This window comes from Idiotropiscis lumnitzeri, chromosome 14, assembly GCF_059441095.1.
Source record: "Idiotropiscis lumnitzeri isolate Australia: NSW breed Sydney's pygmy pipehorse chromosome 14, RoL_Ilum_1.0, whole genome shotgun sequence".
Taxonomy (NCBI): Eukaryota; Metazoa; Chordata; class Actinopteri; order Syngnathiformes; family Syngnathidae; genus Idiotropiscis; species Idiotropiscis lumnitzeri.
This window is the reverse complement of record NC_142404.1, coordinates 3,692,686-3,710,396: the sequence shown is the minus strand read 5'-3', so window position 1 is coordinate 3,710,396 and position 17,711 is coordinate 3,692,686. Positions and strand designations below refer to the sequence as shown.

The window sequence follows — 17,711 nt, the reverse complement described above, 5'->3', positions numbered from 1 at the left end:
AACCCTTTTGAAGCGTTGCTTGTAAGAAAGAGCTCCACATCCATGATACCAAATGAAATGTAGCTTGCCTGATTTGATAAATCCTTTTGAGATTAAAGACAAGCAAAGTAGCACACATCATGTGTGAGTATTGTTGCTAGAGTTCTTTTTTCCCCCTGTTATCCCCAAAACTGCTGTTGTGTTCCACAGGCCTTTTAACTAAGTACCTACATATGTCTGTACTTTACAACAAGCACCTCCAAACATAATAGATTTGGGAGTAAAAACCTCGTTTACGGCTATGGGTCTGGCGCAGTAATTACGATGCCAGGATTCATTTGGCCGTAAATGTTGTGAGATCCACCAGCAACTCTCAGTCATTACTACGCATTGACAGGAGTTGAGGTGTAGAAACAGTATGTGTCAGGTTGCTGCGTGTACTTAGGTGAGTTGTAATATGGCCGTTAAGAGCTTCCTGCCTCTCGCACCTCTGATAATGTCTGCTGTAAGACCTAATTACACGTGCGCTCAAACAAGGAGTCCTGCTTTCTATCCCCTCACACTATAAATCAGCAGTTGTCGATCCAAACGAGGGGCTTGTCTCTGAGAAAGTGTGTGTGTGGGGGCGTTGGGGTGTGTGTGTGCTTGTTGGGTGTGTGATGTCTCAATAATTTAAATGAGCAAGAGTTGTATGGAAAATAAAGAACATTTCATTCAAGTTCAAGAAAAAGTTGTCCCATTATTTCCTACTGCCTTTTTTCTACAAACATAAGATAAAAAACAAACTATTACAACTAAATCCAACAGCTGGCTATGTGCCCAATCTGTCGGAGTCAGGCTTGTTCTTTATAATGGCATTCTGAGATCAATTTGTTTAAATTGCCTCCATTTAACTTGCCCAAGTGGAGTGGTCTGAAAGCGATTGCTATCATGGTAATTACTGGAAATGATTGGTAGGGATTCATTATGCATAAGAGGATGCAAATGTTAAACAGGGGAGCTGTTTGTGCAAGTAAGAGATGCAAGAGATAGTGTAGCCTAGCATGGTTGTGACCTCCATGAGAGTTCTTGAGAATTAATTTTAGTCAAGGTTAACACTGGTTTAATCTGTATTAAGTTGAAGATGCTGATTAGTGCATGCAAAGTTCACTCACCCATTTGATTGCTCGACAACGTATTCTGGTTTATTAGCAAGGACCAAGTAAAACTGTAAATTGTGGCTTCTTGGTTTGTGTCCAGTTTCACGTTTCTCCAGTCCCCGGATGACACCCCGACTGAGCAGGAAGAGGGCGCTATCCATTTCTCCGCTATCAGATGCCAGCATTGACCTGCAGACTATGATCCGCACCTCACCCAACTCCCTGGTTGCCTACATCAACAACTCCCGCTCTAGTTCGGCTGCCAGCAGCTCCTATGGACACCTGTCAGTTGGAGGAATCAGGTATGTAGAAACAACTATATATCGAAAACACTTAACTGTCTAATATTTCCTTAATCACGTGATGTTATTTGGTCTGCCAAGGGCAACCTAATTTTTACCACTTGACTTTATGTGTAGCCACCAAAATCAGTTTGTCTCTCCTGTGATGTGAAAGCCGATCCTTTTCTTTCTATCCAAGCCCTTCATTCAGCTTCCCTCATCCCATTAACCCGGTGGCGTATCAGCAGTTGTTGTCACAACAGAGAGGTCTGAATGCCTTTGGCCACACTCCCCCCCTCATTCAACCGCCACCGTCCTCGTTCTCTGCCCGCCAGCATTCTCTGGCCACTCCGCCGATGTCCGCCTCACATAACAGCACCAACTCAGAAGCTAATCAGGTGGGACTGACGTGACTGACTAAATCTGAATCTTTGACTGATGATATTGATGGATCTCTTCTCATGACTCCTTGAGAGATGTTTATCAGCCCGACTCTTCTCAAATTGTAGAATAAACAGCGTAATTTGACATCAAACTCAGCCAATCGAAGATATTCAAAACTATTAGGCTGAAATTTTTTTTTTCGCTGTCAATAAACAGTTTATAAATTTTTGGGGCCACTATCCTGCTCCTGCATGTTTGAGATGTTTACCGTCACCAACACACCTGATTCAAATGATGAGTTCTATGGTAGCAAGCTCTGCAGGAGCCTGATAAGGATCCTGATCAGGTGTGATGGAGGAGGGAAACATCTAAAACATACCCGACAGTGGCCCTCGAGGACCGGAGTTTGACATGTGTGCCCTGATGTTCATCTTGTCAATTGCAATTTAAAAATAATTTTTGTTTTATCTTTTAATTATGTCTCAGGTTAAAAGTATGCACAAGACTGCTCTGCAGTTCCATCAGTCTGACTTCCTACTGTCTTCTGTCTCTTTTTTTTTATCCGGCCACTGTTTACACGAAAGAGACTCCTCGTGTAAACTTCCCGCTCAGTGAATCGTTTTGTGACATGTATTAAAAGTGTAGCTGCCCCCAGCTCATTTTCAACACTGGGAGTTTCCGTCTTCTTGCAAGTGCCAACAGTTCTCATTGTAAATGCCAAAATTTGTACAGATGCTAATGCCATTCAGAGCCCGCCCACTCCTAGTCACATTTATAAGCTGGTTTACATTTAATTAAGTTCCTTTTTTTTCGACCTCATTAGCGCTTTAAGAAGCCATGCGTTTCTTTGCCTTTTTGTCAAGAATCAGAATCTGTCAGCAGATCAAAGCCCCCTCATTGTTAATATACACAAACGGCTCATCCCCCTCGCTAAAAAGGGTAATAATTCCTTTTCTTTCATATTTCCCTGAGGCTTGGGCGATCATAAACCAGTCTAAATTGTTTAGTCTCCACAGCTGGTTGTGGTCTGACTTATGGCTTCCTCTTGACATTGATTGGAAATGAACAATGTCGGTGACTATGTGATAATGTCTGGCATATCTGTCCTTCAGAATGCTAGTGGAGATCCAGCAGTAAGCAGCACAGTCAACCCATTAAACTCCAAAAGGACAAAGGTTAAGATGGAAGTTGAAGGACCTCTGCCCATCTCACCAACCTCTCTGGTGAGGAAATCCAAAGTACAGTGTGAACCTTTCTGGAACATTCTGTATTTTATTTTAATTATTTTATTTTAATTAAATTATCTTTAACTATTTTCTCTCTCTCTCTATATATATATATATATATATATATATATATTCCATTATATTTTATTATTATTTAATTTTCGATTGGCAAATTTGTAGTGGTGTTCCAAGTCATGGTCTGTGGGCTACAAATCTAACATTATTCTCCTTTTAGGGATAGGAATCGAAAAAAACGGGTTGTGTTTGGAACCAGTTCCCAGTAATTTGATTCCCTAGGAATCGTTTGTTGTTTTGCCTGATGATTCCGCTTATTGACTCCTTTAGAATAAACAGTGCTTTAATTGACAAAGGCTCGGCTGCTATGAGGACGCTTATGCGCCACATTTTTGGGTGTGATTAAACCAGCATAGTAGAGGGGAAACCAGGAAACGTGAGATGGAGAGGGGGGGGGCAGTGCTGTGACCGGAGCTTGGCCACCTATGCGCTTTGTTCTCTGTTGTGATTCATCCAACGTGGGAAAAAGCAAAGCATGGAGCGAGAAGAGGACATAGATTACTTGGTGAAAAACAAACAAAAAAAAGATACAGCACTGTGGCCGATGCTAAGCTGCTGATGAGTCTGTTGAAGCGCAACATTTTCGGCTGTCATTAGGCTGACGTCAAAATGATGACAAAAATGACGGTAGCGTGAGAGGGGAAAAATCTCATCAAATTGAAGGCTCACGCTGATGAGGCTGCTTTGATGTTTATCTTTCTTGGGTGTATCTTCAGCCCGTTTACCTCTGAGGGGTGAACATTTGTGAGTGTTGTCAAAGGTAGCAGTGGTTGAGTTCTTGTCAGGTTTGGTTCATGGTCTCAGGATGAGAAAAAACATTAAAACTTGGCAAACTTATGGAAAATGTTTGGCAAACTCCCTCAGTTGGATAAGATGTGGGTTTCTATAACCGTAGAAAATGTTTGCAAAACCAGGTCAAATATTCTTTTTCACTAAATAAGAATTTATTTATCTTTTAATTAGTTTTGGATCCCATTATAAAAGAAAACGGAGCACGAAAAATATTCTTAAATGCTAGTAGCCTAAGTATCATATATTGGGAAACCTATCCAGTGAAAAAAAAATCTATACCTGCTGGATTACAAGAGAACTGAAGCCTTTAATGAATTTAGAATGAACGTTCCAGGCTCTGATGAAAAACAAATATTTCATTTTCCCTGGACATCCTTTCCTTATAGATCATGAGTGCATGTATCTTAAGTCTAAAGTTGAAGATATTAAAGATTTAACACAAACAAAACCATTTGTATTATTTTATGTCACCCAATAAAACTCCATCAGAATTCAGTCAATAAGGAATTGTTTCGATAAGCAGTATTGACAATAGAATCATAATAATTAAATTCTCTCTCTTGTGTGTAGGAACATAGTGGAGGGATGTTGGACCTCAGTGAGGAGCTTGATAAAGATGAGTGCAAACAGGAACCTGAGGCCATCTATGAGACCAACTGCCATTGGGAGGGTTGTACCAAGGAGTACGATACCCAGGACCAACTTGTACATGTGAGTTTGCCTTCAATTTTAATATCCAGTAAAATATTTGTATTAATCTTTATTTATCTTATTTATTGAAACCAATCTCATCAGACACAACAATTGTTTTTTGGGGTGAAGTAGATTTGCAAAAATTGTCCAGCCACTGCTCATTTCCCGTTGATTTGACACATGCAGCGTTAATGAGGCTTCCTGCTCTCGCCAAATTTGGACCAAGTCTTGCAGCTGTGTGCCCCTGACCCTCACCCCCTCAGCCCCCTGACCTGTAACCTCTCTATCAGCAACACCCCCTACTCCCGAAGACCAGAGGGTCACTCATAAATCCATCGTCATGCCAGCAGCGCTGGGCTTTTGAAACTGTACCTGTAAGCATTGGCTTCTGCTTAACCCCAAATAATCTGGTTTCAAGAGCCCGCAAATAAAGGAGATGGTGTTACCTGAAAAGTGAGGTCTACCCACTTATTTCCAGTCCTATTCCTCCACCCAAAATTGATCTCCACAGAACTACGTACTACTAAGCGGTTTTAGTTTGCAAAAAAGTCAATGTAAAACAATTCTTTAAGTGCTTCTTTTCAAGTTATAGGATTTTGATAAACCCCATCTTTAGAGCTATAATCAGGTAAATTCAAGTAAACTACAAGGAGGCGAGATACAAGCTGGTAACAAATCCTTTACTGAGGAAGTCCCCATTTCTTTACAAACACACCAGCTTGCAGACAGCCTGTACAAACAGACAACGTTTTTAGAGTTTTCCTTTTTCTTCTACGGTTGACAGAGACACAATGCCGCCCCGAGATTATTTATGGCAGCGTTACTCACAATGTGTGTCATTATTGAGCGTGTGCCTGTAGGAAAAGACAAGAATTTGCTGACTCATTTTTGTCATCAAGCAATGGATGTGCACCCCTGTAGTGCACATGTGCCTCATTATGACTTGAATTGTCCCTTCAGCACATCAACAATGACCACATCCACGGTGAAAAGAAGGAGTTTGTGTGCCGATGGGTGGAATGTTCACGGGAGCAAAAGCCCTTCAAGGCCCAGTATATGCTGGTGGTCCACATGAGGAGACACACGGGCGAGAAGCCACATAAATGCACAGTAAGTACTAATTATATGCAGATTTCAGACAGTCCACTAGCATATGCAGGATAACTAACCAGTGGTAGTGTTGCACCAAGTACCAGTATCCTATGGTGAAAGTATCAGATTTAAAACAAAAAAAAACACTACACGTTCCAACGTTGTGTCTGCGCTGTCCTTCCCCAATGTAAATAAATAAATGCATATCCAAATCTGGATATTTATACTGTAATTTTAAAAAGGATGGTGCATGCACATCCTCCATGGCACAAATGATGCATGTACCTGCTCAATGCGATACTGTTGTAAAATGCATTATGAATATGACTGGTTGGGTCTTCAATCAAGATTTTGTGGGTTTAAAACACTAAGATGTATTTATTGTGCGCGAAAAAGTGAATGTGTATATATATATATATATATATATATTCTTTTCTTTTCGCCAAATATGTCAAAGATAACTTCAAATTTAACAGAACTAAACTCAAACCTTCATCAGGTGTGGTGATACATTTGCCTGATGTCTGGGCAGGAAGAGTCGGTTCACTTCCCACTCAGTGACAGTATGAATGTGAATCTGAATCGTTGTCTGTCTCTATATATGTACAGCAACTAACTGGCAATCAGTTCATTCAGGGTGGAGTCCGCCTTTGCCCAAAGTCAGCTGGGATAGGCTCCTGCACCCTGTGACCCTGACCAGGATCAGCGGTGTGGGGAATGTTTGGATGGATCTCTGTGGCAGTCGGTCTCACTGTGTTACAATGTGGCTTTCTGTCTATTTGCAGTTTGAGGGCTGCGCAAAAGCTTACTCCCGCCTAGAGAACCTCAAGACCCACCTGAGGTCCCACACTGGGGAAAAGCCCTATGTGTGTGAGCATGAGGGCTGCAACAAGGCTTTCTCAAATGCTTCTGACCGGGCAAAGCACCAGAATCGCACACATTCTAATGAGGTATGTCAAGCATCTTAGTGTAGAGTGCAGCTGTCACGTAGACAATACAAGGGAATCTTTTTGTTGGTAAAGGTGTTATTGCCATGATTTATGTCAACCAAAAGTGATTTTTTTTATTATCTGCTTATATTTCCTGTCTGTGTGATGCTGAACTGCAATTCTCTTAAAACAAATTGTAAATTCCTCTTGACAGAAACCATATGTATGCAAAATTGCTGGTTGTACCAAGCGCTACACAGACCCCAGCTCTCTCAGGAAGCATGTTAAGACTGTTCACGGACCGGAGGCTCATGTCACCAAGAAACAGCGAAGTGATGCTCCTCGGGGGCTTCAACCACCCAAAGACAATGGCGAGAATGAGTTCCATTCTAAGAATGGCACAGGAAGTGTGGATGACAGGACCGATTCCAAAGGCACCACGAGAAGCATGGAAGACTGCCTCCAAGTCAAATCGATCAAGACTGAGAATTCCATTGTGAGTTGGAATTTTACACTTCAAGTTGTCATTGTTATTCGATCAAATATTGGACATGCATGACTCGTTTGCTTTGCTTCCCTGTTTCCGAACATGGCAATATGGTTCTGCATTTGACTGCATCCTTAAATCACATTTTTCATATTGGCTTTGAACATACTTTTCTCTTTCCCTTAAAACCTCCGTAATGGATAGCCTTCACTGAGGTGAGCACTCCAACGTTTTCTCTGTCTCGTGACTCAACTGGCAGGAGTCATGTCACACTCCATCTATCTTGTTGCATTTTAATCCATCTGGCAAGTTTGGAAAAAAAAGCTACTTTTTATGTTGGGAACCTGCACGAAGCAGTGATCACAAAAAGATCATTGTTTATTACCAATGGCGGGCTGTCCATTTCACACCTAGGCCTTTAGTGAAGTCGTACTTAGTCTGACTTGAAAAATACCTCTCATAACACCGTCATTTATGACAAAATGGCTGGACAAATAATATGCAGAAAGACACTTACGCAGTACTGAGTGAGGGTTGGACAACCTAGCTTCTCTGGAAAGGTCCGTCTTGTAAATGGCCTCGCAAGTGTATCTGCAATGAAAGCCACTGTGGTTTTAAAAAGTTCCGACTTCTGGGTGTGTTGATTCCGTATAGCGCTCCCCGCAGTGAGTATCCAATCACAAGACGCCTTCAGCTCCTTAATCACAAGCCACGTTCGCAACCTTCAACGTAAGGCCAGCGAGAAGTCCTACTGTCATCAACTCGTAATCTGATTGGCTATCGCAACTGTCTATCAACTGTAAAAGCTTCCTTACTCACACAGAACAGATGCCTGCACGACTGTATCTGAAGGCCTCGGACAGACGAATAGTGCGTGCTACTGGTATTATGAAATCTGCCTGGCAACATGAGCTATCTGAATTCTGATTGGATAATAACTCTAAGATAAAAATTCAACTCAAGTACATAATATGACATCAAAGAATCTGATCATGATTTCTTGATTATGTTTGGCCAGCAGAGAAGGCCTTGACTGCCCACCACTGGTTATGACAACAATGTTTATATTAAAAGGTTTTAGTTGGACACAACACAACAAGTAGTAGCGGTTTTAAGATGGATTTGAAATGGATGTGTTTGTTACAGTTGTGTCATACTATATATTTGGCCACTGGATATTTGCGTTTTATTCATTGTATTGCATGTTCTATACATAATATGTATTTGGAACAAATGGAAAAAAAGATCACAGAAAATTACCAGTTATTTCATGTACTAATTTATTGGGAAACATATTACATATCATCATCCCGATATAAAATTATATAAACTTGGATACAAAATGTTGACCATATTACACAGTTCTATTAAGTCAATATTGGCACTCCTTTTAGTTTTTTTGTAGATACACACGCTCTCACGCATAGACACACACATACAAACCACTTGTGGGGAAGCTGGAGCTTAAATTGTTCCAACTGATTTGGGGGCATTGTGGCAGGCAGAGTGGTGACATTAAAGGTCACAACAACCTTTCATACTCATGTTCACACTAATGGCCATCGAGCAGTTGTCATATGTGCTACTGTGTGTACCACCACTGTACACTGTTGTCTGTGTCTTAATTGTACCACCAAGCTACCCTGATTTCCCACTTGGGTTACATTATGTCATGGATAATTTACTTACAGAAATGTATTTCTTGCTGTCATTCACTAGATGTATCAGTCCAGTCCTGGTGGTCACTCATCGTGTAGCAGTCAGCCATCACCTCTCAGCAGCACCAACAACAACGACAGTGGGGTAGAGATGGCCATGCACAGTGGGGGCAGCTTCGGGGACCTGAGTGCACAGGATGAGTGTCCTATGGTTGACTCTACTGTATCAGCTGGAGGGCAACAGGCAGGGTTAGGACTTCAGCTGAGGAAAGCAGTGGGTCATAGTGGCACAGTAAACATCAAAATGGAGACGATCAAGAAAGAAAGGCTGAAAACGGTGAGAGACTCCTGCCCATGGGTCAATTCAGCACCACATCCCCCACAGGGCCAACGCAACAACACAAAGCTGCCCCCGATACCTGCAGTTGGTAAGTACAAACACTGACACAAAAGTTTACATCATTGCGTCTGAGTCAAGATGTAATAATGAAGGCCATTAACAATTTCCTTTCCAACTACAGGTTCCCTGCTGGAGAACTCCAACTTAACAAGTAATCTAAACAGTTTACACAATGGTCAGCGATTGGGAGACCAGTCTTTGTGTGAAGTTACTCTGCTGAACCAGCTGAATGATCGGCGGAATAGCACAACCAGCACGATCAGTTCGGCATACACCATGAGTCGGCGTTCCTCTGGCATTTCACCTTGCTACTCCAGCCGACGCTCCAGTGAGGCATCACAATTTGATGCTCACCGTCATAACAATATCAGTTCAGCGGACTCCTATGACCCAATCTCCACCGATTTATCCCGACGCTCTAGTGAGGCTAGCCACTGCGGAGGTGGTGGTGTCGGTGGAGTTGGGGGAGGAAATCTCCCTAGCCTTCTAAGTCTGACTCCAGCTCAGCATTATCGTCTCAAGGCAAAATATGCCGCTGCCATCGGTGGGGCGCCGCCTACGCCCTTACCCAATATGGAGAGAATGAGCCTTAGAACGCGCATGGCCCTCTACAGTGACTCTCAGGAATATTCAATGCATCAATACCAACAGCCAACCTCCGGAACTTTGCCCCGGCGATGCAGTGACATCGGATATGGCAACCACAGCATGATGCCCCATGAGGTACCTGCCAACCTTCCACGCCGGGCCAGTGACCCAGTGCGTCGTCCCGCCCTTGACCCTCTGGCCCTTTCTGCGGTCCAGCGCTATAACAGTATGAACAGCATGAATAGTTCATCCGAATATCACCAAGCTTTGGGAACGCATGGGTACACTCGTTCTGATGGCAACCTGCAGCGCTACCCATTTACCCCCAGACCACCAAGCATTTCAGAGAATGTAGCTATGGAGAACATGGCAGCAGATGGGATGGGGACTGGGGGCGAACAAGGTGCGGAGGAGGATATAGTTCTTCCAGATGACATGGTGCAATACCTGAGGTCACAAAACCCTGGCCCCCAAGGTCACAATTTGGGTCAATTCAATAACCAGTCTCAGGCCTATCAGACAGCCTCATTTTATTCCCAGAGAAGGGGTCCCTTGGTTGATGCCTGCATGATGCAACCGGGTCAGGATATGGATCATAGTGACTCCCAACAGTCTTTCTCAGGATCGTCACATATCAATAAGAATAATATGCCAGTTCAGTGGAACGAAGTGAGTTCAGGTACTGTGGACACCATAACAAAGCTTCCCAAACAGCAACATTCTCTCAGGGGAAACCTAGCCGTGGTTCCACAGAGGAACAATTTTGGTTCCTTCCAGGCACAAGGTCAAGGCCTTGGCAGCAACCAGCAGGTTGTACCTGTGAGTCAGAATATGTATAAGCAGGGCTATGCAAACCACAACAGCAAGAGGTTGAACAACCCTCATCATCAGCAAAGACAGTGTAGCAGTTTGAAAGTAAGTGATCAAAGTTCTCTGCAAGGCTTTAGCCAAGACACTATTTCTGCAAGCAATAATGTGAGACCCACTCGCAATGTTGTAATGGATCAAGGAATGCAAAGTTACAGAGGAAGGACACAAGCTGATCAATATTCTCATGTGAACCATGTGCTTTATCAACAACAGCATAATAATATTTCATCCCATCACAGCAATGTACATACCAGTGGAATGTTACCACCTAGACCTCCAGCAGAGCCCAAACCAGGCGGCAGACAGCATCCCAGTTCTGGTATAATGCAATTGAACAGAATAGCCAAGTTATCTGATGTGAGCCCCGGTCAGTGTAACAACACCTCAGAGGCAAGTCCAAAAAGGCCCAATGGGTCAGCGACACTGCGAAGCAACTCTGAGAATCCCAACCCTGCAATGTTTTACACAGGTGAAATTCATATGTTTGAACAAACTCCTGCCACTTTCGATACTACAATGTCCCCCAACATAAGCCAGACCCCTGCCAATAACAACATGGCAATAAATAACATGGCCTCACCAGGAGTCGACCAGGTCTCTAGCAGTACAGTGGATTCCTCCACAAGTAGAAATGCTGGGGCTGAACACACCCAAATAGATTTTGACTCCATGTTAGATGATGGGGATCACTCCAGCCTGATGTCTGGCACTCTGAGTCCTGGTCTTTTGCAAAGCGTCTCCCAGAATTCATCTCGACTCACCACACCTCGCAATTCGGTTACGCTTGCATCGGTACCAGCAGGAATTGGCAACATGGCCATTGGAGATATGAGCTCAATGCTCACAGCTTTGGCTGAAGAAAGTAAGTTCCTCAATATGATTAGTTAGGAGTAAAGGAAGCTTTCAGACATTCAACCTCAATAATTCTCAGATCAGGAATACATGGACTAGACAAAGCACTGACTGAACGATGAATGAGTGGCCATTTAATTTGTATTATTGTCTCTGTCTACAGTATATCAATGTGCTATTGTTATATTTGTATCAAGCTGTATATGTCAAGAGTCTAGTAGATAACGGAAAGGACTCATTTATCTATACACACACACAAGACAGACACCAGTGGCATGCGGGGTTGAGAGGAGGGCGAGCATCCACATGTTCATTCATATATATATATATATATATATATATATATATATATATATATATATATATATATATGCACACATGCACACACACACAGTGTATAGTGGTGCACTGAAACCAATTAATAATGTCTTGGTATGGATATTGAGTATGAGCGTCACACATCCAGCTCAAGGAAATGGATGGGTAAGTTGAGTAATATTTTTTTTGGGTGGCGATCAAGTTTTTAGTGTAATACTCTATGGTACTACCTTCAACTTATGTGATAGGCTTTTGTAATTGTAATGTGTTCTAATGACTTATGCATACAACATGCCATAAAGATAAGCAGTATACCTGACAATTGACCAATTGACATAACGACGAGAGGTATAGAATTATGGTAAAATATTGCAACTAAAAAAACTAACATGAGGGTGACTTGCTGACTTGCTTTTTGATCATGGCCTGAACTTTTAAGGATGCCCTTCTGGATCAGAGACATGAACTCTCCGTGGTGTCAAATCCACAAGGGTAAATGATTGAAATGGACAAGTATGTGCTTTGGTCTATCAAGGAATTCTGACCCATGTGTCTAATGGGGAACATTCTCTAAAGGAATATATGAGTACCTCTGTGTGTTCCTAATGGGCTCAAACTCTAATTAACACATTCATAACATCACCCCCACTACCTTCTTGCTCCACCCATACCTCCCCTGGGCTATGGATGAACAGTGGAATGGCAAATTCAAGAAGGGACAAACTTTGATATTCAAAATCCCATTTTGACATATTAGCTCAGCAAAATCCCAAGTTTCTTTTGTTCCCAGGATTTCTAAGTAGCCTTTAAATGTGTTTGTGTATTCACAATTACGGTATATGCTTTTACAAGTTTGTTTGGCTTTGTTTGACAGTGTATATAGCCTTTGTACATTTCAAATAAACTATGATGTTTTTTTCTGTGTAACGGCAAAGTCTTGTGGTCTATCCATTCACCCAGTTTTTCATACCACTTATCCTCACAAGGGTCGCAGGTGAGCTGGAGCCGAGCCAAGCTGACTTTATGTGAGAGGAAAGCTACACCCTTGACTGGTTGAAAGTAGGGCACATATAGACAACCAACCACTCACATTCACACCTGAGGACAATTTAGAGTCTTGAATTAAATTAAGAAGCATGTTATTTTTGTCCTGCTGGTTGAACCCGGACTCTGAAGAAATATTTGCAAGCATAGGGAGAACATGCAAACACCACACAGAAAGGCGTGAGCCCAGATTCAAACCTCGCACCTCAAAAGAGTAAGGCGAATGTGCTCACCACTTTGTCGACCTCTTGTGTTCCATGTCGTCTCGTAATTTGAGATTTGTAATCGGGTTGGCATATAACCAGCCTTTGCATTTTCAACCAGCCTTTGCATTTTCATTTTGACATGTTTTCATTTTTGGTAACGTTGCTACTTAAATAACATTCTCTTATTACTCATTACTTAAATGAATACAAACGGAAATAACAGTCAGCATGTAATGAGCAGTGATGCTAATAATGCGTTACGAAGTAGCGTATGACTGTAATTAATACTTTGTTTGACTAGACATTTTTTTATCTAAATCATAATTCCAGACCATGATAGCCAAAGCTTTTTTTTTCAGCGCTCCTGACTGAACCAGAATCTGAGGTATTAAATATAATTTCAAACATAAAACAACCATCTCTGAAATACTTGACACTTACACGCGCCACACCATGGCACATTTAGGGGCAACAAGCTACCAGCTGCTCTTGCAAGTTGATGCAGCTGAACAGTATTGTCCCACAGAGCAGATCCCCTAATCTCAGTAACAATTCCCCGCCTCCATTGCGGCAAATAAGATACACTTCTCATAAGCATCCTGTGTTTTTTTATATACCCTATTCAGTACTAAATTCCATTGCACTCTCTTATTTATTTATCTAATTTATATATTTGTCTGTATTATTGTTGTATTGCACTGGAGAGGGGAGCCCTCTAATCTCGTTGCACACTTGAGTACAATGACAATAAAGGGATTTCTAATTCTAATTCTAATTCTAATTATCACACAGGCATGGCCAAGCAAGAGAGAAGAGAAGACGCCAGCGCTAACCGCTAAGCTAATATTTTGTCGCTAAACACCAGAAAAAGTGCTTTAGTGTACAAAACTCTTTTCACAGAGGTTGCACTGGAATCGTGTTAAAGTCCAAGAAAATAATAATAGTGACACAGGATACAGCCTGTGTGCATGCATTCAGCGTAGCGTGTACTGACATGTTGCAAAGGAATTTCATTGTTTTAATGGACGAACATTGTCGGTCGGAACAGTGTGTTTATGGGAAGTAAATTATAACGGCAAAAATTAGATTTAGATTTGTGGGCTAAGAACATTTAGAGATTTCAGAACATTTTACCATTAAAAGACCACAGACAGGCTGTCATACCCAAAAATGCAAAAAAAAAAAAAAAATTGACAAAAGGCCACTTTGGGCATCAAGAGAAAATAGGTCAGTACTACAGCACCCTAAGACCCCCACAACCATCCCACCCTTCAATAAGTGAATGCCACCCGCTCAACTCTCTCTAATCTACAGTGCATCTGGAAAGTATTTCACTTTTTCCAAATTTTATCACGTTACAGGCTCATTCTAAAATAAAATAATTTTCTTAAGATTCTATACACAATATGCCATAATGGAAATGTGAAAAACGACATTATGTACTGTATTCACAGCCTTTGCTCAATACTTTGTTGATGCATCGTTGGCAGAAATTACAGCCTCATGTCAGTCTCACTAGTCCTACAGTTCCTATCGCTGAAAATCATCCATCAACCACCCTGCTTTACAATTGTTATGAATCCATTATTCTGGAATTGATTTGCCTTGACTTGATGAGCAGCCCAACCAATAAGGTGATAGGACATGCCCGCAAAACGTTGATGGGTGAGTTTGACAGAATTAATTCATGAAACACTGCAACACGGGACAATGAAATAATTAATTAAATACAAAAATAATTATCTAGATTTTTTTTGACATATAATCATTGGTAATTTAATTAATTAATGACACATTTAATTATTTAATTTCATATTTAATTAATTAATGATACATTTAATTAATTAATGACCATTTTAATTAAACATTTCATGGCGTTATTTATTTAATTTTGGCACTGTCAGTCCCCCATAGTATCAGAGGTCTACAGACAATTCCCTTTTACTTCATACTTGGTTTGTACTCCAGCTTGTAATGTCACCTGTGAGGCCTGACAGGTGTGTGCTTTTTCTCCCCATTGGCATGATGGGATGTTATGTGTAGAATGTAGGGGGGAAAATAAATTTTTTGTCCACTGAGTGTGTCGTGTCCTGCTCTTTGACCTTGGAGGGCAGGTCATCATAATAAAGTGAATCACGCATTAAGCTTTTTGTGACGTTCTCTCTCGGCTTGACTATTTCTTTTTTTCATCAAAGACTTCCTGTATTGAGCTGCACGCCTTGTGAGATCAGAGGGATGGGGGTTACCTAATGCCCCTTTTGTAACTTGGGGCCATCCTGCTGCTGCAGAACATGGTCCGTCCGCTCTTCTCGGAGAGAAGAATTATGATCATCTTGCCCGAGGGATGCGTGCCATGAAGACCAGCATTGTGGCCCTCCTTGGGGGGAGTCCAGGGTCAGTCCCAAACCCGGCTCATGACCCCTCGTAGGTTATCCTCTATTGCCAGCCACAATAGCAGTCGGCTGATCTGAGAGCCCCGTCATGAGAGGGATCTTGAGGAATGCTGCCATTTCATTGAAGTCAGGCAGATCTTGAGATTAAAAGCTTATGTGTTGAAGAGGGAGAACTGGGAGGATATGACCTCGCTTTAGTTCTTGGTCAGCTTCTCCTTTAGGCTTTTTGTATTTTTTCCTTTTTCTGTTTTAGCTGGCACAGAGTATGAACACCCACTGATCCCACAGCATGGGTTGAATGAACACTGTCCTTACGAGGTATTATTATGAACGTATAGTTGTGCATTTGCTGGATACCATGCAAATTAAACAATCTACTAGTGTCAAGCACTGTTAGTGTTATTTACTGAGGCTTACTACCATACTTATGTTTTCGCTGGGCTCCTTTGATCCAAGCATTATTTGTGGCAACCTGTTAATTATAATATATCAATGTCAAAAAAACTTCACTAATTAGCAAACGAAAGTATTAAAAGTGAACCTGTGACCTTGTTTGGGAGTTCGTAGACGTAGGCTGGTGCTGCTGCAATATGTGAACAGCTGCTGTGGGGTGGCTCATATTTTCACAACCCAGCACAATAATTATGTACTAAAATTGCCAACTGGAAAAAATGTGTTCCTTGGCAAAGTAAGTTAAACACTTTCAAGAATACAGTGGCTTGCAAAAATACTTGACCCCTTATACTTTTTGCCCTTTTGCCACATTTCAGGGTCAAGCATAAAGATACAATACAATACAACTTTATATAGATCGCCCATCTAAAATTATTATTATTATTTATTTTTATTTTTTTTGTAAAGAACCAGCACCAAGTGGAACACAATCATAAGGTGGTACAAATTTGTGTTACTTTTATGCCAAGTATAACATTTCACATTAAGGCCAAAAAACTCACTTCTGGTTTCATCCTAACAGATCACTTACTTCAACGTATTTGTTGTGTCTCCCAGGTGGCTTATAACAAACTTTAAACATGACTTTTTATGGTTGTCTTTGAGATATGGCTGTCTTCTGCCATATTTGTACAATGCCCAACAAATTGTTGTCCTATGGACAAATTTACCCACCTCAACTGTGACGCTCTGCAGTTCGTCCAGAGTGATCATGGGCCTCTTGGTTGCATCTCTCATCAGCGCTCTCCTTGTTTGGGCTGAAAGTTTAGACGGACAGCCAAGTCTTGCTAGTTTCTAAAGCTTTTGAAATCTTTTTATATCATAATCCTGCTTTCAACTTCTCCACTACTTTATACCACACCTGCGTGTTGTGTCCCTTGGTCTTCATGATGCTATTTGCACTTCAAAGAGACTTCCAAGACAATCACAGAGCAGGTGTATTTTTTATTGAGATTGATTAGACACAGGTGGACTCTTTTTATCAGTCATTTAGGTCAACATTGATGATTCGGAAGTTCTGAGGAAACTTCTAGAGTTAGTTGGCAGAACTAACAGTCAAGGGATCGAATAACATCACAGGGCGCACATTTCAGTTTTTATTTAAAAAAAAAATATATATATATATTTTTGGTTCTACTTTTATACATCACAAAGTGAGGAGCAGAAAAATAAACACAAAAACACACAGCCACTTTCTCAGAACAGACACCAGTAAAAGGCATTTTTGCGAAGCTTTCTTCCACTGGGTCCCATTCAATTGAATGAGAGGTCTCCATCTGCCAGGGCGCTAAGTCACCATTTCCCTGGTTATGGCTCACGCCTTGGGGATGGCGACTTTTGGCAATCGCCAACCAGTTTCAGATGTCGCAGAGTGACGATGACGAGCTATTGATGTGGAGGGGCAGCTAAATGAAAGACAGTGAGCACTTTGCGTGCCGCTTGTGAAATTACTATCGCACAATTTCATCGATAGTACATATGAAATGAAAAATGTGGTCCGAAAACCGCTATCATATGTCCCCAAAATTTATGTTGACTTCTTTACTTATGCTCACATCAACCTCTGAAAAGATTTGATAGATTTCCCAAATAATTCAGATGTTTAATAGATAAGGCCAAACTTTAGTGAGTGTTCGCAGGGTACTAAATGTTGCCCGTCAGAGTTCGTTGAAAGTGGCAAACATTCCCCAAACGTTCTCCAAATGTTCTCAAAATGTTTGAATGTCTTTTTCTTATTTTAAACATTCAAGATTTCCTTGCCAAAAGAAAAATACTGCAGTATTTTTCTTGTGACTGACAAAATCACCAAATAGAAAACTTTTTTTTTACAACTCCAGCATCGTGCTAGGTC

At 41.4% G+C, this 17,711-nt stretch overlaps 1 protein-coding gene across 1 annotated transcript in view; it reads left to right on the top strand.

The window, feature by feature from the left end:
* The window catches only part of gli2a (GLI family zinc finger 2a), a 77,671-nt gene extending 64,996 nt beyond the window's left edge, over positions 1-12,675 (top strand). Inside the window, exons 6-14 of the mRNA XM_088315605.1 lie at positions 1,219-1,420; positions 1,599-1,797; positions 2,896-3,006; positions 4,447-4,587; positions 5,530-5,679; positions 6,447-6,611; positions 6,805-7,086; positions 8,797-9,163; positions 9,257-12,675. Coding sequence (XP_088171731.1) covers positions 1,219-1,420; positions 1,599-1,797; positions 2,896-3,006; positions 4,447-4,587; positions 5,530-5,679; positions 6,447-6,611; positions 6,805-7,086; positions 8,797-9,163; positions 9,257-11,481 — 3,842 coding nt within the window. The 3' untranslated portion in view covers positions 11,482-12,675. The remainder of the gene's footprint in view (positions 1-1,218; positions 1,421-1,598; positions 1,798-2,895; positions 3,007-4,446; positions 4,588-5,529; positions 5,680-6,446; positions 6,612-6,804; positions 7,087-8,796; positions 9,164-9,256) is intronic.
* Positions 12,676-17,711: the final 5,036 nt, after the last annotated feature.